General features: G+C 40.1%; 1 protein-coding gene across 2 annotated transcripts in view; it reads right to left on the bottom strand.

The window, feature by feature from the left end:
- LOC132014120 (secretory immunoglobulin A-binding protein EsiB-like) overlaps nt 1-25,282 on the bottom strand; it is a 123,978-nt gene that overhangs the window by 88,845 nt on the left and 9,851 nt on the right. The window contains exons 2-5 of one of the 2 annotated variants that reach the window (XM_059394789.1): nt 19,955-20,096; nt 19,733-19,778; nt 17,715-17,801; nt 15,933-16,484 (exon numbers count right to left, since the gene is read on the bottom strand). In XM_059394789.1, coding sequence (XP_059250772.1) covers nt 16,349-16,484; nt 17,715-17,801; nt 19,733-19,778; nt 19,955-20,096 — 411 coding nt within the window. In that variant the 3' untranslated portion in view covers nt 15,933-16,348. Of the gene's footprint in view, nt 1-15,932; nt 16,485-17,714; nt 17,802-19,732; nt 19,779-19,954; nt 20,097-25,282 lie in introns of those variants that run through there. The other variant, XM_059394779.1, reaches the window with a different exon arrangement.

Here is a 25,282-nt window from a genome sequence, read left to right as displayed (position 1 = left end):
ATTGGTCCATAATTGGAGAGCTCAGCATATCAGCAGCTCACAAGACTCAAATATCAAAAGATCCATCCCTGAGGAGTCCCCGTCTGTCCTTCAGCATAAACAGTGCCGAAAATCTAGTCTTTACCTGCGACTCTGGGAAAGACATTGAGAAAATCTTATTTATAATCCCCAGATGGGCATTGCTTCCAAATTTTCCAGCCTCCTCAAATGACTCTATGTGTTTTTCTGAACACAATCTCCACAATTCCCTCTCCACTCCCTCAAACTTATAAACTTTTTCCTCTATTTCTGCTCTTTACCATGTGTGCTCTGCTTCTCCTACTAAGAAATTTTCGCCTTCCCTTTCCACCTCACAGGTCCTGATGAAGATCCCTCACACGGCTGAGGAGTTTGTCTGCTCCACGAAAACATTCAGCTCAGGTGTTAGGTAGGCGCTAATTCCAAACATGGTCTCCTCTCCCTGCCTTGGTGCTCTTTCCCAATTATCTGCTCAGAAGCAGACCCTCCACCAGAGTACGGGAGAGGGTAGGCAGCAGGAGCAAATAGTTTTCCTTTATGGGAGTGGACAGGAGAAAGTTTGGGCATACTCAGATGTGAACCATATTGTTCATAAAACCAAGTATAGATGCCTTATATCACAAAGCCAAGTCAAACTACAAATTCTACTTTAAACACTAAAAAGCAATGTATTCAAATTTACCACATTAATTTAATATGAAAATTAAAATTGTTTTCCCGAGTCTAAGTGCCACATCACACCTCTTAGCACACAATGTCTTTGATTTTTCATGTCTTTGATATATATAAATGTCTTTGATATATATAAAATTCTGTGCTAGGTGATGATGACTCAAATTTCATCACCACTACTCTCTATTCAAACTACTTTTTCTGCAAAATAATTATTTCTTCAGCACACAAATGATACTACTTGTTCTTCACTTGACAAGAATGCTTCATTTATATATTAAGTCTACTTCTGTCAACTCTCAGCTTATGATGATTAAAGCGGTACTATTGGAGGCCTAGATAATTATGAACACAAATAGAAAAGGAAGCAAAAAAATTGAGAGGTAGCCCTTAGTTAGAAGGTGATTCAGGGGATCCCAAGTTTGCAAATACTAATTTTTAGCTTAGCATCAAAACGAAAACATAATTATTTTTCCATTTCTTATAGATTCTTAAGATTCCTCAGAGGTCTTGAGACCCCCACTGGAGAAGCACAGGTCCAAGGTATTGCTTGGTGACTACTGGCCCCAATATTCATATAACCCCTCTCTTTCAGTCTTCCCCATAGGGAAAGTAACCAGCTCTTATCCAGTTGTGATATCTAGTTTTAGGAAGAAATGTTCCCCCAAAGTTCTAAAATTTCAGATGGTCTCTTCCTCCTGTCTCTGAACACAGAAACATCTATTGAACATAACAATTGGCAATTCATCATTGAAAATTTTTCTATGTATTGTACTATCTGCTGTTATTATTTAATGAGTTGATGCCTGGCCTCTACTAGATTTGATCTTCACTGCCACCCCCAAAGAACAGTAACCAGAATCTTGTTTTATTTTATGTATTACTTTGAGAGAGAGAGAGAGTGTGTGTGTGTGTGTGTGTGTAGGGAGGGGCAGAAGGAGAGGGAGAGAGAGAATCTCAAGCAGACTCCTCGCTAAGCATGGAGGCTAAAACAGGGCTCGACCCCGCGACCCTAAGATCATGACCTAAGCCAGAATCAAGAGTTGGATGCTTAACCTTCTGAGCCATCCAGGAACCTCCAGAATCTTGTTTTAAAATGTACTTGGATCCTCACACTACTTAGAGACATAATATCCATGCTGACTGGTAAGAACGTTATCATTTTCAAGCTCTTTTCAAGGCACCCACCCAGTCCTCCTCAGGTCTTCATGTGATATTGCTCTATAACTCCTCACAACTCTGCCAATAATCATTAGTCATTTACAGTGTGTCAGTTTGAATCTTCTGAGAAGCAGATGCCAAAACAAGATGAGAGGTGCAAGAGATTTATTGGAGGAAGGGCCTGCAGGAAACCAAACCAGAGAAGGCAGGGAGAGCCTTCAGTCCGGGCTAGAGGTCTGCCAGCTGTGAAAGCAAGAGAACAAGGGACCAGGGGATGGGGCAGGAAGAGCCTCAGAAGGAAACGCAGCTCTTAGCAGGTCTCAGCCAGCCAGTGGGGTGTACCCACACCAAATGTGAGTGGGCTGCACTGTGACTGGTAATCGGCTGGGAGCAGCTGAGGGAAGTGTGGTCTCACATCCTGGCAGGGGTGCCTCCTCTAGACAGTGAGGTTTGGGAATAGATCATTCAGCTTTTTCCCACACCACCTGAATTAAGAGAATAAATTCCATGCCTCAACTGTTTTGCTGCCTTGTTCAGGTCCAACTATAATGTGTTCCCCACTGAAGTAACTTTCAACAGCTTGAGAAAACTCAAGGCTCAGTTCAAGTCAGCCACAGGTAAAAGTGGGATGTCTCTGGCACATTCATTTATATTGTGGTAAATAGGTAGTCAGGCTACAATATAAATAGTAAGAATTTTTTAGTAAGTGTGTGAGAAAAAAACATTAAAAATGCACATTTTTATGTTCTTATAGGTATCTTAACCATGAAAGCAAACCTAAGCGGATGCTTTATCATCAGCCTTCGAATTGTCACAATTACTGAAGCTAACTCTGTCTTTGGTTTGTTTCAGTTTTTTACCTACAGGAGCCAAGGGGATAAGTAAATGAGCAAGGAAGACCAAAAGAAGTGTTACTGAGTACACGTGGGAGGGATGGGAATTGTGACAACTTCAAGAGAACTCTGTCCACTTAAATAGGACAGCAGCTGGGTAGCTTCTGCCTTTGTGAGAATTTAGTTTTGCCATATCCCATGTTGTTTAAAGGTAATGGAGTAATGTAGGTTTTTTATGATTAAATATTGGTTGAAGGAATATACAAAGCACTCTTCGGTCCAAAAAGGGCTGCCAACAGGTTTTCTTTGACTTACCACTAAATTTTTCCCTTTCCCTTGCTGTGATACCTTTCCCAAAGATATTTATATTACAATGGCTTGGAAACCTTTAGAGGGGAAAAACTCTGGAAATAAGATTTTCAGACTAAAGAAAAGGGAAGATATTGGACACCGTACCTTCTCCATGGCCCCCCAAATCTCAAATGTATACTGTGTGCCATTTCAACTCTGTCTGAGACTCATCCTGGTTAGAAAACACTTCGATTTTCTACAAGAATCAAATCCATCTTCCACAATAGTTTTATTTTGTAACACATATGAAAACACACAGTTGTGATTTTGGTAAGCACTCCAATTTTATTTAAGAAGTAAAGCCTTTGGCTTGGAGGATATTTTCCCCAGTTGGTGTATTATAAGAATGACAAGCCTCCAAGGTTGGCCCTAGATCTCACATTTGACTGGTCGTGGACTGTCTGGGCTGTCAGTCACCACCCCTAATTTAAAAGGTACTGGTATAAAGGAAAAAGTAATTATCTTCAGGGGCCCGATTCTATTGCTTAACTGCTTGAATGGCTCCCCAAAACTCTGCTGGGAACCACAGGCACAGAAGTGCTAGAGCATCTCATCTTTTATGTTGAAAAGTTAATATAGGGCATCTTATCACCATGGTTACAGAGTTCCAAGGGTAGCCTTGGTCCCATACTAACCAAAAAGATCAGTTAAATAACCAACAGGGAATCCGCACTGCAGCTGCCCCTGACATGCTGATAACAGTAGAGGAGCTCACAGCAACCTGAGGCATCCCGGAACGGACATGTGCCTTCCAGTAACAGGTTTACACAAGGAAAATCATCTCTTGTGTTTTCCAAAAGGTCTAATAGAGATATCAATGTGGATTTATGTGTACTTTAGCAACTACTTGGAAGACACAAGTATTCATTATAAATAGGTATAGAAGGACAGTTTGCTTTAACACTCATTACATGAATTTAAGATCAACAAAATTAAATTGAATCTGAGAGAAGCAAAATGTATGGTCTTCTTTACAAATATAAATGTAGACACATGGGTCTATTTGGCCAATTTGTATTGGGTATCTTCTGCGTGGTGGACCTTGCATTGGATGGGGTGGGTTGCACAGACCCCACTGCAAATAGCTCATAAGCTAATCAGAGATCTGTAAAGGGAAAAATTACTAGCCTATGTAAATGTTATCTGCACATTGTCAGGGGACCCAAAAGGCAAGAAGAATTGTTTGGGGAAGTGCAGGGAGGCTTTCAAGTGGAAAGGGCATTTGGGCAGGTTCTAGATGGATGAGCAGGCGGAGGAGAGAGCCCGTGCCAAGGCTCAGCTGTGAAAGGGCGCCACCTTCAGGCAGTGACGGTAAGAACCCCATTGCAGCTGGAACTTCCCCCCCCTTGGCTTTGGCAGAAGTTGAGACCAGCAGGCTATTGGAAGCTAGACTAGGCAAAACCTTTCATACTTGATTTAATACTGTAGGCCACAGGGAGACAGTTGGACTTTAGTCAGAAAGCAAAACGATCATATTTGATCTCAAAAGTCTCCATATGGAGAAGACTAGAATAGTTAGAAACCGGTAAGAAATATAAAATGAGCATACTGCATTGATGTGGTAGGCCCGCCTTTTTGCTGTTCAAAGGACTCTTCTTTAATTAAATATATATTCATAAGAAAAATTTCTGATACCATACAGATCAACTTTATAGTAGACTATATCCATATCCCCAAGGATTTTGTGCATAGAAAAACCATCTCGGGGCGCCTGAGTGGCTGAGTGGGTTAAGCCTCTGTCTTCAGCTCAGGTCATGATCTCAGGGTCCTGGGGTGGGCCCCACATCGGGCTCTCTGCTCGGCGGGGAGCCTGCCTCCCTCTCTGTCTCTCTGCCTACTTGTGATCTCTCTCTGTCAAATAAATAAATAAAATCTTTGGGGGGGAAAAAGCATCTCATGCGATAATTTTGTATAGTAACTAATAAGAGAATGGGCTTAATAAGCCACGTTTCCATAACTCACACACTCAAAGATTTATTTGGCTTTCATGCATTTTGCATTTCAGAACCTTGCATAGAGCCCAGAGAGGTTGGGGATTATTTTAAAGACTTCCAACAGGAAAAAAAATGTATATACACACTATACACACACACACACACACATATATATATCTCCACGGCACAACACTCCTTTGGAAATAAATTAATGTTGGTATCCGTATCATATTCTTAGGAAAAGAAATGCAAAAAAAGAAGTTATTCTACAGAATAAAAAAGGGGGATTTTTTTTTTTTTTTTTTTGAAAAAGAAAAACAACAAAAGGGACTCAAGGGAAGTTTGAAACTGTATTGTACTCATTCCCTGGGTAACAGGAATTATTTACTTTCCTCCCCCACCACCCCTGACAAGTCATGAATTCTAGACACAAAACCTAGACAATATTTAATCAGAGCTACATTCACCACTAATCATCAATAGATACAGCCCCAGTATCTTGCATCAAGCATGGGAGCCTGAGGCAAAAAGAATCCTCAAGAGTTACAGAACTAGTACTTCACTGACAGCCCAGTAATAATTTCCTGCTGGTTCCATGAAAGCAGGTTGTTGAATTTAATTTGTGCAAAAAGACACAATTATGATCATATCTCCAGGAAATGTGCTAATCACCCACATACATTACCTATTGTAGCAATACGACACCTTGTTTTTCCCATTTTATGGATGAGAGAATAGCCTGAGAGAAACTGCTGTTCCTAAAGTCACACAGCTGGCAAGTGGCCCAAATCAGATTGGACCGACGACTTCTTGATTCTAAAGCTTGTGTTCTCGTTCAAGGAAAGCTACCAATATGAGGGGGAATGTCAAGTGCCAGCTGAGTGCCAGCTGCATGAGATGAGCAGTGAATTCCATAGTTTGTTGTTTTGTATTTAAAGATTTTATTTGTTTATTTGACAAACAGAGATCACAGGTAGGCAGAGAGACAGCCAGAGAGAGAGGAAGGGAAGCAGGCTCCCTGCTGAGCAGAGACACACACCCCCCTCCCGCCCACAGAGCTCGATCCCAGGACCCTGGGATCATGACCTGAGCCGAAGGCAGAGGCTTTAACCCACTGAGCCACCCAGGCGCCCTAGAATTCCATAGTTTTTAGAGGACAAAGCCCCCTTGTCTGGGCTGACGGGTCAAGGAAGTGTTCCTGGTGAGGGTGGCACTTGACCTGAGTCCTATGTGCTGGACAAGTCAAAAGGTGAGGAACGCCCATTCCAGTTTGAATTAAAGAGCAATCATAAAGAGATATAAACTTATAAATGACATATGATGTAAGTTTCTATATAATTATCCACTCAATAAACATACTATGCATTCATTATGTGTAAGATACTATACTAGAGATTGGGCCATAAACAAGATTGCATGAGGGCAACACCATTTCTTTAACAATTGTAAGCATTCCCGCTTTACAAGCTTACTAGCTGAACCAATAGAACTATAGTGAGTTGTAGAGAAATAAAAATAAGATAAGGCTGTCACTGTAACTTGGAGTGAAAGTTGTGGGCTAATAAACTTGTCATTGTGATGGCTGCTTTTATGTCACACCTCAATGTAAAATGATTTTGAAGTGGCTTATGAAGATACCATGGCGAATAGAATGAAACGTAAATATCTAAGGAAATTGGAATGAAGAAAAAAATATATGAAAAATAAGAGGAAGCGGAGTAAGGTCAGTCAAAAAGTCAAATACCTGCTAGAAAGGGCTATAAATTTGGTTTTATATTTCCTCTACTTCTAAATCCCCCTCCTGAAAGGATCAGTTGTGATTCTATAAGACAAAACAAACTATTCAATTAAAAACCAAAATTAAACTTCTGATAGTACAAAGAAGAATAGCTAACATTTATTGGTTATCGTTTGCAACTGTAATTTTGGGCATTCACCATCGTGCAGTAGGTGCTACTGTAGTCTCCCTTTTACAGAGAAGAAACTGTGCCTGGAAAAAGTTGGATAGATTTCCCAAAAGCACGTGACTGGTAGCTGGTAGTCTCCAATCAAACAAACCCGTTACTTCGCTCAAACCCAGGAATTCAGCCGCTAGGTTATATCTGAAATAAACTTTCCCTGCAAGTCACCAACAAGAGACCAAGCAATGAAGAGCAGCGCATCTCATTTCAATAAGCGTGTAAACCACCTGGGAGTCTTAAAATACAGATTCTGATTCCATAGATCTGGGGTGTCTATTGAGATTCTGTGTTTCTGACCAGCTCCCAAGAGATACTCAAGTTGCTGGCCCAGTCCACTGTGATTCACTCACAAAGCTGTAGTGAACTCTCTTTGTAGTTTCTAGGGGTTCTATCTTACAGCATCCCTCAAAGGAAGTGGATGGCCTAAAACCGAAGTATTTCAATAACAGCACCTCCCCCCCCTTTTTTTTAAGAGAGGGAGGCGGGTGAGGGCAAATGGGGGAGTGGGGGAGGTGGGGAATGAGGGGAGAGGCAGAGGGAGAAGGAGAGAGAGACCCTGAAGCCGACTGCCTGCTGAGCTTAGAACCCAATGCCTGGCACAGCTGGATCTCATGACCCTGAAATCATGACCTGAGCTGACCTCAAGAGTCAGACTGAGCAACTCAGGTGCCCCCCTCTTTTTAAAAGCAAAATTATACAAGGAATGTAGCACTGGAATGGTTTGGCTTAACCAAGGAATGTAGGAAAAAAATGGGTATTCTATTAATAATATACCTTATGTTCACACTCGTCTGTATTTAATTGCAACAAAATTGTAACAAATCCCTTCAACTCGAGACAGGTACTGATGATGATCTCAAGGAGGTGGGTGTTAGGTGCTAATTACACACATGGCTCTGATTTACTTTGAAAAAGTAAAAAAGGCAGAGCAGAGGGAGATTCATAAGGGAAGGGAAGTGGCCTCAGATTTTCAAGGGAAATGGTCTCACATCTTCAAAATCTGTTTAGAAAACAGATTTTTCTAAAATAACTGCCACACGGCAGCATCTAACATGAAGAACTTCTCTTTTCAATTAACAAAGGGAAGGAGCCTCTAAGACGCCCACCTCAGAGCCCATGGTTTTATAACAAAATTGCGTATGTTCAATCACTGTTTTGTTTTCAAGTTCAAACCTGTTGCCAAGGAAACATCAATATCTAAGCACATTCAAGGTAAATCTTTCTTCTTCATGTTTTTGAAGAGAATCAGTTGGCAAGGTAGCAACGAGTTGCAGAGTTTCATTAATCCAGAGCTTAGTTGGATTTAATCCCAATCACCATGTCCTTGATAAAGCCCCTGGAACTTCTTACGCCTCAGTTTCTTTACCCACAAAGTGATTACGATTATGCTGTTGTACTCTCTCACAATTTACTTCTGGGCATGGTCTCTTTGTCTGATGGACACTTTGCCATCTCACTATGCATGACCCGGGATCTACGAAGTCTTCTCTGTATTTACACTGTGAAGGAAAGAGACTAAGAACTCCATTTTCTCCTTCAGTAATGCATAGCCAATATTCAACTTGCCAAAAGGAAAGAAAGCCATGTGAGGGCAGAATGAAATTTTACATGCAACACCCAGTGCTCATCACAACTACTGTCCTCCTTAATGCCCGTCGCCCATTTAGCCCATCCCCCCGTTGTGCGACCCTCCGTTTATTCTCTGAACTCAAGAGTCTGTTCTCCGGTTTGCCTCTCCCCCAGCCGTGTTCATCTGTTATGTAGAATAAAATTTTTAAAAATCCCATCGGTACAACTATGACATAGTTTAGGTTTCTCAGTTTCGTGGTACTTCAGAACTCAGAGCCAAGGAAACCCACAAACTGTGGTGCGTTTAACAAAGTCCTTCTGGCTCGTTGGCTACTGGGTAGAAATGATCACAAAATGGGTGGATTCAGTAGCATGCCCCAGAAGTTTATAAAATTTGAAGGTTCCTTATAGAAAAAAAAAATGCAAACTTATGAATCCAAAAATGACTACAAGCGTATAAGGAACTAAGAAAAGAAATCACAACAAATAACAAATTAAAGACTGACAGACACTGTTAACATCAAGAAAAAAATATAATTTTATTAACTTCCTGACATACTTCCATTGGTCTTTTATACTGTTCTTTGAATTTCATGCCCTTTGAGCCACTTTTTGTACGATAATTCTTTTGTAATTTCCGTAGAAAGAATAGACTTCAATATTTCTGTAAGCAGGTTTGTTCAAAATTTACCGGTGGCGTAGAAAACGTTCTTTCAGCTTCACAACTCCTTACTGCTAACTTCGTATACATTTGTACGATTGTGGTCAATATCGGGAAGGCTTTTGTCAAGTTTCTTTAACATGTGAATTCTAGGGTTAAGGAGAATTTTCTACCAGTTGCATCTAGATTAGTACATATCAAATCATTTCCTCCACTGCCCCCGACAGGCTCCTGATCTCGAGTACCATACACACATTCAGCCCCTTGACCACACCTCTGGCTTTGCACCTAAGCAAATCACAATGGAAGCTGGAGTTTTTCGGGAAGCTTTTTTTTTTTTTGACAGACAGAGATCACAAGTGAACAGAGAGGTGGGCAGAGAGAGAGGAGGAAGCAGGCTCCCTGCTGAGCAGAGAGCTCAATGCGGGGCTCCATCCCAGGACACTGAGATCATGACCTGAGCCCAAGGCAGAGGCTCCAACACACTGAGCCACCTAGGCGCCCCTCTGGAAGCTATTCTAACACCAAGACAGCTAGCAGTAACTCAACTACATGTAGAAGTGTGAGTCAAATAGATCCCAGAAGCCCAAACTAAACACATTCCCAGACTCAACTTTCCCACAACCGAAGCCCAGAAATGCTTATGTCTCCCCAGTGCCAGTTGATGGAAGCACAAATGTGATAGAAAGCAAGTCAAAATGAAAGGAGTAAGTGATCCTTGCCAACCGCGGTTAAAATATCTTATTTTGACTACATTTGTGACAGAATATCTTATTTTGACTCCCTGCTAGGGGGCCCTGAAGCTTAAACACAATTTCCTTCATTATCAGTCCTCTTTGGACAGAAAATGGCTCATCTCTCATTTTCACATGCCAGACAACTTTAATGTGCTCACCTTCAATGTGATCACTTCAGGCAAAGGACTGTGCTGTGTGCTGTTTTAATCATGAGCTTGTGTCATCCTCACAACAACACTGGGGGTGGGGTGGGTAGTGGTTATTGCACAGCTGAGGGAATGCAGGCTCTGAAAGGTTATGCCATTTGTTCGAGATTGCAAAATGAGTGCCATCATTTCCAAAATGGGCACACATCCAAGTATGCTTTCCTGCTTTCTTGAAAGAAGAGAATGAGCTTTAGGTAGAAGAACAAGAGAAGGATTTACTATGCTTTCTTTATCAAAAACACATGAAAATGGATAGATATCAAAGTCTCACTAAGAATTGAAAGTGCTGCAGCTCCTGGATGGCTCAGTAGGTTAAGCCTCTGCTTTCAGCTCAGGTCATGATCCAGGGGTCCTGGGATCAAGCCCTGCATTGGACTCTGCTCAGCGGGGAGCCTGCTTCCCTCCCCTCTGCCTGCCTCTCTGCCTACTTGTGATCTCTATCAAGTAAATAAATAATATCTTAAAAAAAAAAAAAGAATTGAAAGTGCTACATCAATACCTTCTATTATTAAGTTGGACCCTAGGCCAAGAGTCCAGAAAGTTCTTTCAGATATTGGCACTGCCTTAGGGTAACTTGGGTAAGCCAACAGTTCAACTCGGTTTTTGTGATACGCCAAATAACACTGTCCAATAAAATTTAAAAGACAGCATTTTCACTTTTGAATCAAGAGTCAATGAACCTTACTAAATAACATATATATGGACTGATTTGATATTTCTTACCAGAGCAATATGTATAGATTGTACCCAACAAGAGTCTGGGTAATAAAGCACAATTATAATAAAGTTATTCTGCTTAAACTACCAGTTATAATTCTCTTTGATTTCTTAACAAAGCTTATATCCATTATCCCAGGAAATCCTATGGTGACAACTTATCACCAAAACCCTACCTCTGTGCAGACCACTGAAAGCCACCTACTCACTACTTAGTTTTGCACTGTTAGTCTATCCCAAATCCCTCTGAGAAGGTGGCGTGCAATACATACCACAGTTAAGACCCCCCTTCACACTTTCAAACAGATGTGATCCCCGTTATTACTCATCAGAGAAATGCAAATTGAAGCTACAGTAAGATAAATAAGTAAGATAACTCTCTGCAATGACCAGAAGAGCTTATATTTAGAGACTGACCTATCCAAATGTTGGCAAAGATATAGAGAAATTGGAACTCTCAAAAAAATTGGTGGTGGGAATGTAAAATGGCAAAACCACTTTGCAAAAATATTTGGCAGAACAAACTAAAGCTAAACCTATGTGTACCCTCTAACCCAGCAGCTCCATTCTGGGGTACATATCTGAAAGCAATGAGTGTATATATCTATCAAAAGACATTTACAAAAATGCTCATAGGCATTCTCTTAATAATTGCCAGAAACTGGAAACAACTTAAATGCCTATAAGAAGTAGAAAGCTTATATTGTGGTAGAATCATACACTGGAATATTGGGCAAGAAAGAGAATGAACTAACTTCAACTGCAGGCAACAAAGATAACTCTTAAAACAAGCATGAGTGCATGAATAGAGATAGAACAGACTACATAGTATAATTTTTATAACCAAATTTACACACAAATGTGACGACATTCAAAAGCAGGAAAAACTAATCCAAAGTGATAGATAACAGGACAGTGGCTATTTAGAGGAACTGACTAAGAAGGAATACTGGATATCAAAATACTCTGAGTGTTGCCTATGCAGATGATACATGTGCAAAATTCATTGAGTTGTAGGCTGAAGGTCTGTGTACCATAGGGGCACCTGGGTGGCTCAGATGGTTAAGCATCTGCCTTCGGCTCAGGTCATGATCTCCAGGTCCTGGGATGGAGCCCACGTCCAACCCCACGTGGGGGCCGGGGGCGGGGTGGTGTCGTGACTCTGTGGGGGGTGTGCTTCTCCTTTCCCCCTGTTCACACTCGTTCTCTCTCTCTCTCTCTCTCTCTCTCTCTATATATATATATATATCCCTGTCTCAAATGAATAAATAAAATATTTTTTTTAAAAATCTCTGTACCAGGGGTGCCTGGGTGGCTCTTGGGTTAAGCCTCTGCCTTTGGCTCAGGTCATGATCCCAGGGTGCTGGGATCAAGTCCTGCATCGTGCTCTCTGCGTGGCAGGGAGCCTGCTTCCTCCTCTCTCTCTCTGCCTGCCTCTCTGCCTACTTGTAATCTCTGTCTGTCAAATAAATAAATAAAATCTTTAAAAAAAAATCTCTGTACCATTAATCTCTACTTGAATGTAAAATATTTTTTTTTGTATATTGACATCAAGGCAGACTTGCCTTGCAAAGGAAAAAGATCAAGGTATCAAAGAGTTCAACAGGAAAGTGGGGGAATATAGAAGAGCGCAGAGCCTCAATCAGTGTTGTTTACAAGGAGCAAAGGGGAAGGACGGAGGGCAGCAAAATCTGGGTTCTCTCGAAGCCAACAAATATTTACAAATTTGTCTTCTCTGTCTCTCTCCCCCACCTCCCTTCAATTTCTTTCTTATTTCTTGCTTTTCCCCATCAAATCTTTCCCCAAGTACAGAAAGGAAAGAGAGAAGAGCTTAGGAGTCAGGAGATCTGATCTTTTACACTCTGGTTTTGCATGAAGGATTTGGCTTCCACAGTTCAGTGGATTGGCAGGTCATGCTCTATTTAACACTCAAGTAGTAAAAAAGTTGAAATCGAAGGGGTTTTATAGTGAGTCCTTACCTCGCCTTTCTAATTGCAGTCATACTTTTTAAATAACTTGAATTATTCTACCACTTTATTTCAGCAGCGAAGAGCTGTCAGAATACATATTAAACCAAAAAATACCTAAAACCAATGCTGGTTGGAGATATTTGTAGATGTCAACTAAGGGAATTTTTTTTTAAATAAAGACATTGAACACCCTGTAGTGAATATTTCTATGGTAGCTTCAAAATGGTGGGCTTTTTTTGTCACTATAAACAAGACTTTGAAATACTACTTTAAAATGCAATGCAGCGGGGCACCTGGGTGGCTCAGTTGTTAACCATCTGCCTCGGGCTCCTGTCATGATCCCAGGGTCCTGGGGTCGAGCCCTCCATCAGGCTCCCTATTCAACGGGAAGCCTGCTTCTCCCTCTCCCACTACCCCTGCTTGTGTTCCCTCTCTCACTGTGTCTTTCTCTGTCAGACAGATCAATAAAATCTTAAAAAAAAAAAAAAATGCAGTAAAGTGGTATCATTGTGAAAGTTAAAAAAAAAAAGTGCATATTTACATGGTGATTGAAATGATTGCCCTAGTATTATGCAAATGGATATTCATGGTTCAGGATAAAATTTCCCCAGCTTTATCTCAAGCAGTGCAGATTGTGTCCTCTGGGAAAATGTAAGAAAACTGAGAAGTGGTTCTGGGGAGGCCAAAAATACTTAACAATGGTTCAAGTGAAGAATTTAGTGTATGGATTTTGGATTTTCTATATTGAAAGGGCTTTAATTGCTTCGTGAACTACGAAAGAGGAAGTAAAAAACAGCCTTGGACCATTTCATCTACATCCTTCTGAGTTTGAGCAAGTTTGGACAAAAAGTGTTAATAAAACCACCGCCCCCTCCCCCCATGCTTCAGAGTCTAAATACAACGTGAAGACAGAGTTTGGGACAAAGAAGAAAATAGCTTTATTGCTTTGCTTGGCAAAGGAGGTTATGGCAGGTTATGGCCTTCAAAAACTTCAGGCCCTCCCATAGGAAGAGGCTGGGGGAGGGGAGAATTATAAGGAATCCTATCTAGCCCGTTTTGACAGAATTGTGTAAGTGCTACCAGCCCTTCATCTTGTGGACAGGGGTCCCGAAACAAAAGGCTAAGAAAAGAGGAGGGGAGGGTTGGGAAATTGGGAAAGAGAGGAAAGAGATTACTTTAAAATAGAGCTTCATGGGGCGCCTGGGTGGCTCAGTGGGTTAAAGCCTCTGCCTTCAGCTCAGGTCATGATCCCCGGGTTCTGGGATGGAGCCCCGCACCGGGCTCTCTGCTCAGCAGGGACCCTGCTTCCTCCTCTCTCTCTCTGCCTGCCTCTCTGCCTACTTGTGATCTCTGTCTGTCAAATAAATAAAATCTTAAAAATAAATAAATAAATAAATAATAAAATAAAATAGAGTTTCACCAAAGCATTAGTGCAGCCATTTTGATTTTTGTTCAGCTTTATGGATTTAAGCGGCTTCAAAAGAAGATTGACTAAGATTCAGTCATCTTGAATGTGTCTATAGCATAAACTTGATACTCAAACTTAAAAGTGAAACAAGTATTTTAAACATACAGCTTAATCATTTTATTGAATTCTGGTTTAACACTTCTGTCATTCTCACATGTTTCTGAATGTATATTCCCAGGAGAGAACTGTGCTATAATCTAAATACAATAAATAAATGTAACTATATTTAAGGTTAAAATGCCGCTTTAGAAGTTTATGAATATATAATTCATGTAAAGGAAAGAGAGAGAGAAAAAGGGAAAGAGAGAGAGAGAGGGAGAGAGAGAGGAAGGAAGGAAGGAAGGAAGGAAAAGAGAAAGAAGGGAGAAAGAAAAGAAAAGAAAAAGAAAAAATACCTTTAGAAAATGTGGCTGCATTATTGGCTAAGGTAAGTTCTCACTATGTACTATAAACCAAGTAGCTACTCTTGGGGAATCTTTGTAATTGTTAGGAAAGAGATTTGGGAGAGTAATGTTAATAGAACTAGTTAAGAATTTCAAAATCCTGGGGTGCCTGGGTGGCTCAGTGGGTTGGAGCCTCTGCCTTCAGCTCGGGTCATGATCTCAGGGTCCTGGGATCAAGTCCTGCATCGGGCTCTCTGCTCAGTGGGGAGCCTGCTTCTCTTCCTCTCTCTCTGCCTGCCTCTCTGCCTACTTGTGATCTCTGTCTGTCAAATAAATAAAATCTTAAAAAAAATTTTCAAAATCCTATCCTAGCGTTCACTCTATGACTCTGCACATATTACTCGACCTCTACACCTTTATTCCCACACCTGTAAAATGGGAATGATAATGATGTAGGAAAGATATTAGGGTTCAAAGTCAATGGCCACAAAAGAATTCTTGAGATGTCTTTGGTGCAAAAAGGTGATTTTATTAAAGCACAGGGAAAGGACTCATGGGCAGAAAGAGCTACACTGGGGTCATGAGAAGTGGCCCCTTTTGTACTTTCCAGTCGGGAGGGGGTTAGTGACAGCAGAAGTCTGTAAGGAATTTTGGAAGCAAGGCTTCCAGGAACTTGAGGGGGCTACATATTGTTGGGAAAGGGTCATTTGTTATTGTCTAATAATACCTGAACCATAAGACCCTTCAGCTATATATCGGTGGGTCACATACTTGGGGGATGAGGCGTGCCAACACGTATCTTGTGGAATAGAGATAAAGGGAGTTTCCTAAGGAATTTTTATATGTTAAGGTGCACTTATAGGATCCTGGAGGTTGGGCTAAGGTTAGCTTTTGCCCTTAGCAAAGTATTAACATTGAGGCAGTTGAGTCTCAACAGGAATGTCACTCTGCCTGTTTCAAGAACTTGTCAATGGGCTGTAGATAGTAAGGAAATTAAAATTTTTTTCTGCCTTTGTTTCCCACATCAATAATACCACCCACCTCATAAGGCTTTAGTGAATGCTAAAATACTTAAAAGCAGTTAGGACAAAACCTTACAACATGGTGGGTGCTCAGTAAATGTGAGCTCTTATACTTTATCCTTTTTATCTTTTGTTGGCAATATTCACAGCCTTTTTATTTTTTCCTTATACAGGACATTTTATACAAAGTAATACAAAACTAATATAATAAGATACCATAGAAACCTAATAGAGCAGATCATTGAAATGTAGAGACATGAAAACAGGTTTATTTTAAGCAGAACACCACATGCCATAGATCAGCCTAATGACGAGTTTAGCTCCTTCAGTGATCTGTGGGTGCCAACAAACACATCTAAGAAGCCAAAGCTCTGGTGACAGGTTTCTTCCTTTTTTCCCTCCTACCATTTCATAGAATGCTCGCTGACTTGAAACTAAGCTGAGGTGAGCGGTAATGAAATCCAAATAAAATACTCCTCCATCCGCAAGAGGTCAAACTTGAATCCCAGGAAAGCACAAGCAACACCATGCTTAAAGGATTTCGAATAGCAAATTGGTGATGCAGCAGCATATAAGACTATAACTAAAAACCACTTCCACTGAAAGTTCCGGTAAACTTTGGAAGGCCACAGGGAGAGAGGGAGAGGGAAGCGTCCCCATCCAGGAAGAGCACAGAGCACACATATTAGGGTTTGTAAAAAACCCTCATTCTTTGACGAGTTGGCGAGAGCTTGCTTCCAGTCCAAATAACATTCTCCAGAAGTTCCTGGGCTTCTTGGACCCCCTGTCTTGCAGCAACTTTAAGGAGTATCTCTACATCCCTAGAAGAGGCAGTTGTTTAGTCAAATGGAGAGAAGAGTAAACCAAAACCACCTGTGCATCCAAAGTTTAGGCTAAGGGCCACATTAACACCTGTTTGGATTCATTTTAAGGTATTGAGGAAAACACGTGCCATTTCATCGGGGTTTCCTCGTAAGTGTCTTCATAATAAAACCAAAGCCACCCGAAGAAATAGTCCTAAAGTGTCAGAGTCTGGCTGGATCTTTTTCCCTACTTAGAAGGGTTCTTCTAGCCAAGACTCTTAGGTAATGTCTGAGACCCCCTTCTTGCAAGCAAATTCCATATTTTTGTTTGGAAGTGGTAATTAGAGAGGGGCCCCGTTCAACATGCCTGTCCATCAGTTGTAAAACTACCAACTGTCAGTAATAAGGGAACATACTGACTACACCATTTTGACTTGGCTGCCTCAAAGAGATCATTTCAAAATTTCATTACCAAGTAATGCATGCAACCAATATCCCTGAGAGGTATTTCAATTCCCAAGACTCACTCTATCCATCAGTGCCTCACTGAGACTCTCTCTTTCTGAACCTTGTCTACCCGTCAGTCTGAGGTAGATTAAGGGATGGGGCTTGAAAGAAGGGGTTGTACACATTACTTGGTAATGGAATATATGTCAGTTACATTACTGGAAAAAAAAACAAGCTGAAAGTTTAATGGTTTATTTTGGGGACTCTATCAAAATGTCTCTGCCTCAAAATAGCTGTATAAAAAATGTCACAGATTATGAACTATTCAAAAACATTAATAACTTCTCCAGAGAAAATAGCTGTACTTCTCTTGATGACTATAAGTAACCAGAAGAGAATTAGTGCAATAGACACAAAAAGAATTTGTGCCCAAAGAGAACTATTCACTTATATTTTTTATGCTTCATTCCGTTTATACGAAAAAGTCATAAGGCCATAAAGATGATACATACAGGGTACAGGAGACTGTAAGGACCATGAAATAACCGGGTCTTTCATCTCGGGCTAATGGAATGCCTTAAGAATATCATCAGTGGAATCTATGCACATGTATGAATCTTGGATTCCCTTACTTTGTGACTTTTATCATAACTCATAACAATGTAAGTACCTAAAAAGGTGAGAGTAGGAAGTGAACTATATATAAAACACTTTTGTCTGTCAAATGCAGGTAATACATGGGGGCAGGTTTAGAGAGAATGACATCCCAGCTCAAAGGGGAAAGACAGCTAATTTCATTACCCTACTTCCATGGACCCAGTCATGTTTTTCAGTTTTCCTACTGCCAGGTTAAAGGAAGCATGGGGATGGTCCTGCTTGGAGGCTTGTCTAAAAAAGAAAGGAAAAAAAAAAGGGACAGGTTATATGGGCCAGAAGGGTGGTGGGGAGTGAGTATGCAATAAAAAACAAGGAAACAGTCCCTCGAAAAAGCATCTCCTCAGTAAAACAAGGGCATTGTCAATACAAATATGTAACCATTACTGGGAACCATATTATCATAGATCTAGACAAATGTTAATAAGTCTCTTTCATTAAAAAATATCTCTCATTTGAAACAGGTGCAATACTTTTTTTAAAAAAACTAGTGTAAGAATATTTAAGTTTAATGCACATACTAGTCACCCAAAACCTTGTTGAAATGAAGTTTCTGCTCTAGTAGGGTTGGGTTAGGGTCTCAGATGTTGCATTTATAACAAGTAGTCAGTCACCAACCACATTTAGCTCCTCTAAGAGAGCCACGTCATTCCCTTCCTGATTCTCAAAGTTCGTTCCTCTGTTGGCAGATGAAATGTATCAGAATATCCATTTTAAACTTTGTGTTGAAATGGGTTTCTTAAATGGCTTCCTCTGCTGGTTTGTGTTTACTCTAACCACTGTAAACTTCTACAGCGGTCGTTTGACCTGGCTACACATTTACAGTCACTCAGGGAAATTTTTCTGCTCACTGAAGTCAATCTGGAGCCAAGCATCAACATGTTTCAGGACTCACCAGGGGATTCTGATATGTCACCAAGTTTGTCAACAACTACTGTAGAGAGAAGAAAGGCAACATCTGAGAAGAATGAGCCCATCAATTCATGGGTAATAGCAAAGCCATGAATGTGTTCACTTCTCTCTCAGATAATCGAACACTTCTCAGGATCATAAAAGGCTGTACATCAGCATCTTCTGATAGTAATATAATGTGACCCATGCATAATTTTGAATTTCCTCGTAGCCACATTAAAGGTTTTAAAAGAAATACATAAAATTAATTTAAATAATATATTTTATTTAACTCTGTCACATTATCATTCAACATATAATCAATATAAAGAATTATTAATGATAAAACTTATATTCCTTTCTTCAAATTAAATCTTGGAAATCCAGTGTGTATTTTCCATCTCTGTTCAGACTAACCACATTTCACATGCTTTTTGTGGCTAGAGGACACCATATTGGACATTACATCTCAAAGAGTACTATAACAAATTTCCACTTTAAAATAAATTGAGACTGCATGAACTCAAGGCCAGTTCTCTATATTAAGTGACTCTGGCTTTGCCCCTAAGTTGTCCTTATTTTCTATCACAGTCTCCATATAAAATGGAATTTCTAACACCTCAGAGCCTATTTATTTCCATTTCTTAACCTCTAGATTGTACAGTAAAGGGTTCCAGTGTTTGTTTCCAAAGTCATTCTTATTTTCTCAACTGAGCATATAATATGCGTTGTTTTTCTGTGAGGACTTATCAGGCCAGTACTACACACTCAGAATTGAGAAAGCTGTGAAAAATTTAGAACACTGAATACAAACCAGTTGAATAAAATTGAAGCCAAAAAATGGGCTGAACAATAAGTAATATGTACTTCTACTTTGAAATTTCAAATTAATGTGTCTCATGGTTAAGAGTTCAAGATTTTAATAAGCAAGGTAATGCTAACACAGAGCACTATTAATAAAACTACTGATGTGCTGACACTTGACCTAGAATGTTACACATACTCTGATTTAGCTCTTTTAAAGCTAATCTATTCTTTGCTTGTGTGGTGTAGACTGCTTTTCAGTGCATCAGCCACATCCCCTCCACCACTATTCCTGCCTCTCCACAGGTGAAAAAAGTAGAGAAGATACCAAGACTTTAATATTAAGGGAGTTAATATCTCTATCTTATTTTCATCCTAGGAAAAAAGCACCAAAATCCTAAGATTTTATATTTCAGCACTTCCTGAAATAATTCTGCAGTTCTGCTTTTGGTAGCTAGTATCTTTCTTACCTAAACCAATGCATTGCCATCTCTTCATCCTTCACCACACCAGCTCCTGGGTAAAACAAAAAGATATCATAGAAAAAAGAGGACTCTCTCAACTGCTTGACGTTAAAACAGTCTATAATCCTGCAGATACAGAAATCCAACCAGCAAGTTTCACCCTGCACCGCACCCCCCACACCCTGCCACTCCCCAGTAAAATACACACCAGAAAAACAAAGAAGTTACCTTTCAGGTATCTCTGTCCAACAATAAGCTGGGCACTGGGATACCCAAAGCGAGCATAAAGATGTGCCACATGGAAATGGAAGCTCTGGGAATACAGCCAGATGTACAACAGAGAGATCATGGCTCCCATTGTGACCAGGATCTACAAAAAGAAAAGGAAAGAATAGTGTGGGGATCTACATCAGATACGGTTCAGATGTGTAACTAATGAGTCTATCTTGACAAAGGCATGTCAAGATGAGACGCATACGATTTAAAGATGAGGTGTTTCCTTAATAGGTCTCTGTTGGGAAAAATCATTTACTATCACTAGTGTTTTAACTTATTTGTAGTCACTCTGTTAGCCACTTTTCTTGGGTGATGCAAGACAACTAGATTGGGTAGTTAACTAGGATTGAATGCTGACCAGTATGATCTTGGCAGTTTATAGAAGGGGGTAAAATGGAGGTGGAAGAAAAAGAAAAATAAAATGAATTAATGTGTTTGTTCTTTGGGCAGAAACATGATGGGGGGCCAAGATGAAGAGGGAGGTGTTGCCATGCCCTACCACGGTCTGGAGAAGGCACAGCCCTGGTTAATCTGTCTGATACTGTCAGCTGCTTCTACGGAAACCAAAGACCTTCAGACCACACTTCCAGCTTCCTCCCTAAAATGATGCGGGTGAGTCAGGGGCATTCAGAAGACAAAGGAAGATAAGAATTCACAGTTTATTAGGGCTGCCATTAATAAAGTATGAGAGACTGGGTGGATTATACAATAGAAATTTATTTCATCACAATCTGGAGTGAGATGTTCCAGATCAAGGTGTCAGCAGGGTTGGTTTCTATAGATGACTGTCTTTTTCCTGTATCTTCACATCATCTTCCCTCCGTACAGCTCTGTGTTCAAATTTCCTACTCTTATAAGGACATTAGTCATATTGGATTAGGGTCCATACTGATGACCTTATTTTAACTAAATTACCTCTGTAAAGAACCTGTATCAGGTATGGTCACATTCTGAGGTACTGGGGGTTAGGACTTTAACATATGAGTTTGGAGTGAGGGGGGACAAAAATTCAGCTTATACCAGTAGTCTAACCCAACAGTATGAGGATACTTCCTAAAAGAACCAGTGGAATGGAGAAACTTTAACATCATCCTTCTCTGGCTTGAACATGCCACTCACTTCTCTTCAAGAAGTCCTCCTAAGTGAGGTTCTTTCCCAGCAATGGATTGATGCCCAAAACAAGTCTATATTGTCCAATAACCAACCCAGCACGACCATTACTATTTACAGAGCCATAGCAAACACTCTCTGAGATGTCAATTCATGCAGATGTCAGGGACTGACAGGAAACTGGGGAAGCCTTGACGTGCAGCAAGACCACCAACTGTTCCACAAGAAGTTTAGGGCCCCAGATCCATCCCCTGGTTATACTCAGCTGGCTTCTAAGGAGGAGCTTGAACTCTGAAAGTCAAAATGCAGTGGGACTGACCTTTTCCCTTTTGAATGCGATTCTACTTCAGGGAGAAGATAAAAATGCAGCTTCTAACCTAAAAACCCAATTCTGAATTGCTGGTATAAAAGGTAAAAGTCTATTACTGATTTCTATACCAAGAACTGAACTTGAAAATAGACTATTTTAACTCAAGTGTATTAGCCAAATAAGTCAATCAGGAATTGAAAACATGAGGAGTGACAGAGGGGGTTTGCAGAATTTAATTCAGAATTATTATAAGTACAAAACAAAGATCATTAAATATTTTTAATGGTCATATTGAAGATATAAGACAAAAGAAAATGATAACCTTATCATAATTCAGTATGGACAAAATAATAAGTTATAACTATTTATATTTATATTATAAATATATATTTTGTTTATAAGTTATATATTACTCTAAATAATTTCCATAATATAATTTCAAATTTGATGACATCTCTCCTCCCTCATTAGGGAACTATTGGTTATTACAACAATGACTGGAAAAGTCTATGTGTCAATCCGTGTGTGTGTGCATGTGATTGTACTAGTGTTCTTTGTTGTTAGAGGTGTATTTTGTTTGTCTTTTTTGGTGTATGTTGGGGTAAGTATTTTATTTTAATTTTTTAATCCTCTCTTATCAGGACATCCAAAGTCATCTGTATTGATTTTGCTTCATGAGCAGGTGGTCTTTTACATATTTCTGTATGCTACAAGGTTTCACAGCAGATGAATGTCTGTTTTGAAACTCTTCAAATCCTTTTTGAAATTAGTTTATTTATTCAGTATTTGTTTGGAATGTGTCTGATATTGTTCTGATCATTGTGGATAAAATAGTTAACAAAACAAGCAAAATTCACTGCCTTGTTGTAGCTTGTATTATAATTGGAGTAGAAAAATGAAGGAACAGACAATAATTAAAACAAATAAGTAAAACATATGCCATATTGAATGGTAATAAATGTCATAAAGAAAGGAAGGAGAATAGAGAATAATGTGAGGTAAGGTTTACAATTTTTTTTTAAAAGATTTATTTATTTATTTGACAGACAGAGGTCACAAGTAGGCAGAGAGGCAGGCAGAGAGAGAGGAGGAAGCAGGTTCCCTGCTGAGCAGAGAGCCCAATGCGAGGCTCGATCCCAGGACCCTGGGATCGTGACCTGAGCTGAAGGCAGAGGCTTTAACCCACTGAGCCACCCAGGTGCCCCAAGGTTTACAATTTTTAAAAGGATGGAGCCAACTGACTGGTTCAGTCAGTAGAGCATCCAACTCTAGATCTGAGTCATGAGTTCAAGCCCCACGTTGGGGCTTGAATTTAATTTTAATTAAATTTAAAAATTTTAAATTTGATTTTAAAAATTAAACTAAATTTAAAAAATAAAAATAAATAAAAAGATGGATGGATGCAAAGGATGGGCAAAGAAAGGTAGAGAAGAGTTTATCTCAAAGAGACTTGTGGTTGTAGTTTTATCTAACGGAATAAAATCCAATGAGTTTTACAGGAATTCAAGAAAGACTTGAGAGAATTACATCAGCAAAACACTTGCAGCTTTAATCTAAAAAGACAGATCATATGAAATTAAAAGAGGTCATTAGAGGACCCCCAAATTTCTACTTGCAGAAAGCAGGCTAAGAAAAGTACTCACCTCCAAACACGTGCTACGTTTTATGAAGAAAGGAAGGATAAACCAGAGAATGGAACCAACAGTTCAGAGGTTGGAACTAAAAATTGAAACAGAGATTGGAACTAAAGGTTGGAACAGAGGTTGGAACTAAAAGCCCTAGAGAATTATTCCCAGAACTTGAGACCCAAGGAACTTCCAGTCTTTGCCTGGCTGAACTTCAATATTGCTATGAATTGAGAACTCCTCTGTGACTCCCACTTTAACCCTATTTGAACTAACTTGTCTATGACAGTTTTTCTATGCCTGTCTCACCATTGTGTGGTGAATGCATGGAGTCAGACAACTTGTCTCTAGTCTCACAGCTCACAGATGGAAATGATATTCAAAGGGTTGTACTTAAGGAAAAGTGCACGGAGAGCCTCATTCACTTCTGGACCTGATTTAGATGTTGAGATTCTAAAGGTTGAGGTGATGCTATAGTTGGATGAGAATTTGGGGGACCTTGGGAGGTGGTGAGTATATTTGGCACATAGGAAGGAGGCAAATCATTGGAGCTGGTGGGCAGAATGTGGTAGACAGCCTCCAAATTGACTCCCAATGTTGACTGCCTACTGGTATTTACACCTTTTATAAGTCCCTCTCCTTGAATGTACGCTGAATCTAATGACTCAGTTCTAGCCAATAGACTACAAGAGTGATAGGATAGCTAATGATGTCCTATCATTAGCTATGTCATTTGTAGGGCCCAGTACAAAATGAACCTGTAGAGCCCCTGGTTCAAGAATTACCAGGAATATTAAGAAACTAGAGCATTAAGCCAACTGTGGGCTTTTTAAAGCACAGGGCTCTATGCAAATGTATACATCACACAACCACGAAGATAACCCCAGATGTCACCTCTCTGATTAGATTATAAAAGACTGTGATACATGTCCTTTCCTCTCTCTCTCTTTCTCTCCCAGGACCTCCAAAATGTGACCCCGTTTCTCATTTGGAAATAGGGTCTTTGCAGATACAATGAACTAAGATGACATTATACTGGGTTAAGGTGGGCCCTAAATCTAATGACTGGTGTCCTTACAACAAGGCCATGTGAACACTCAGAGACATATAAGGAAGAATACCACGTGGAAATATGGATTATATGGAATATATGGAATACCACGTGAAGAATACCACCATGGAGACAGAGATTGGAGTGATGTCCCTGCAAACAAAGGAACCTCAGAATGACCAGAGCCACCAGAAGCAAGGAGAGGGGTGTGGAACAGATTCTCCCTCAGAACTTCCAGAAAGAACCAAACCTGCCAACAACTTGATTTTGGACTTTTAGCCTCCTAAACTATGAGAGAATAAATTTCTGCTGTTTTTGCCCCCTGCCTCCAAGTTTGTGGTACTTTATTATGGTAGCCCTAGGAAACAAGTATACCCTTCAAAGCAAAGGCTAGACAGGATTACTGTCTATTTTAGAGATCTGAATTCCCAAATGTCAGGGTTCCTGTTTTGTACTTTAACCCACTGCATGGCCAGCTATCACTTGACTCTCTGGGCATCCCCCCCGTGAGACTCGGAGCTCAGAGAACTGGCACAAATGCTGATGCTCTAGCCACTGTTATTGCTGTAGTAAACTGTCCTTTGTCTCTGACTCATAGTCTCACATCTCCTGCCCGTGTCCGTGAAACCCTCTCACATGATACATCAGCTCCATGTAGGGAGTCTCAGACCCTTCACTGTTCTTGACTAGCCTGACAGAACTTGCTGATGAATTGGATATGAAGAGTAAGATAAAGAGAAGAATCAAAGATAACCCCAAGGCTCTTGACCCAGCAGTAGGGGGAATAGTAGCTCTATTTCCTGAGACGGGGCAGACTGTGGCAGAAAAAGTTATTTCATGTTTTGCATTCTGTGCCTTGATTACACCCTGAACTTACTGAAAATTCCATATAGTTAAATCAGCATCAGCAATTCACTTAAATGTTCTAACACTTGGCTGAATTTTTTCTATTTTTGTTTTCCAAACATGATGAGACATGCTTGTTAAATTTCAAAAGCAATATATGTACATCATAGCTGTTAATATCTATATCACAGGCATTATCGCCATTTAAAAAGACAATGAGGTTTGTTTATAACTGCTGGCTCATAAGGATCACTATTTCCTTTTTCTGAGCATTTACAACACATGTTTTTTACCGCTCTTTGTGATTCTTGGATCGTGAAATATCATGATCAAGGGGC

Source organism: Mustela nigripes, chromosome 1, assembly GCF_022355385.1.
Source record: "Mustela nigripes isolate SB6536 chromosome 1, MUSNIG.SB6536, whole genome shotgun sequence".
Taxonomy (NCBI): domain Eukaryota; kingdom Metazoa; phylum Chordata; class Mammalia; order Carnivora; family Mustelidae; genus Mustela; species Mustela nigripes.
Note: the sequence above shows the minus strand (reverse complement) of the source record. Positions and strands in the feature narration are given on the sequence as shown.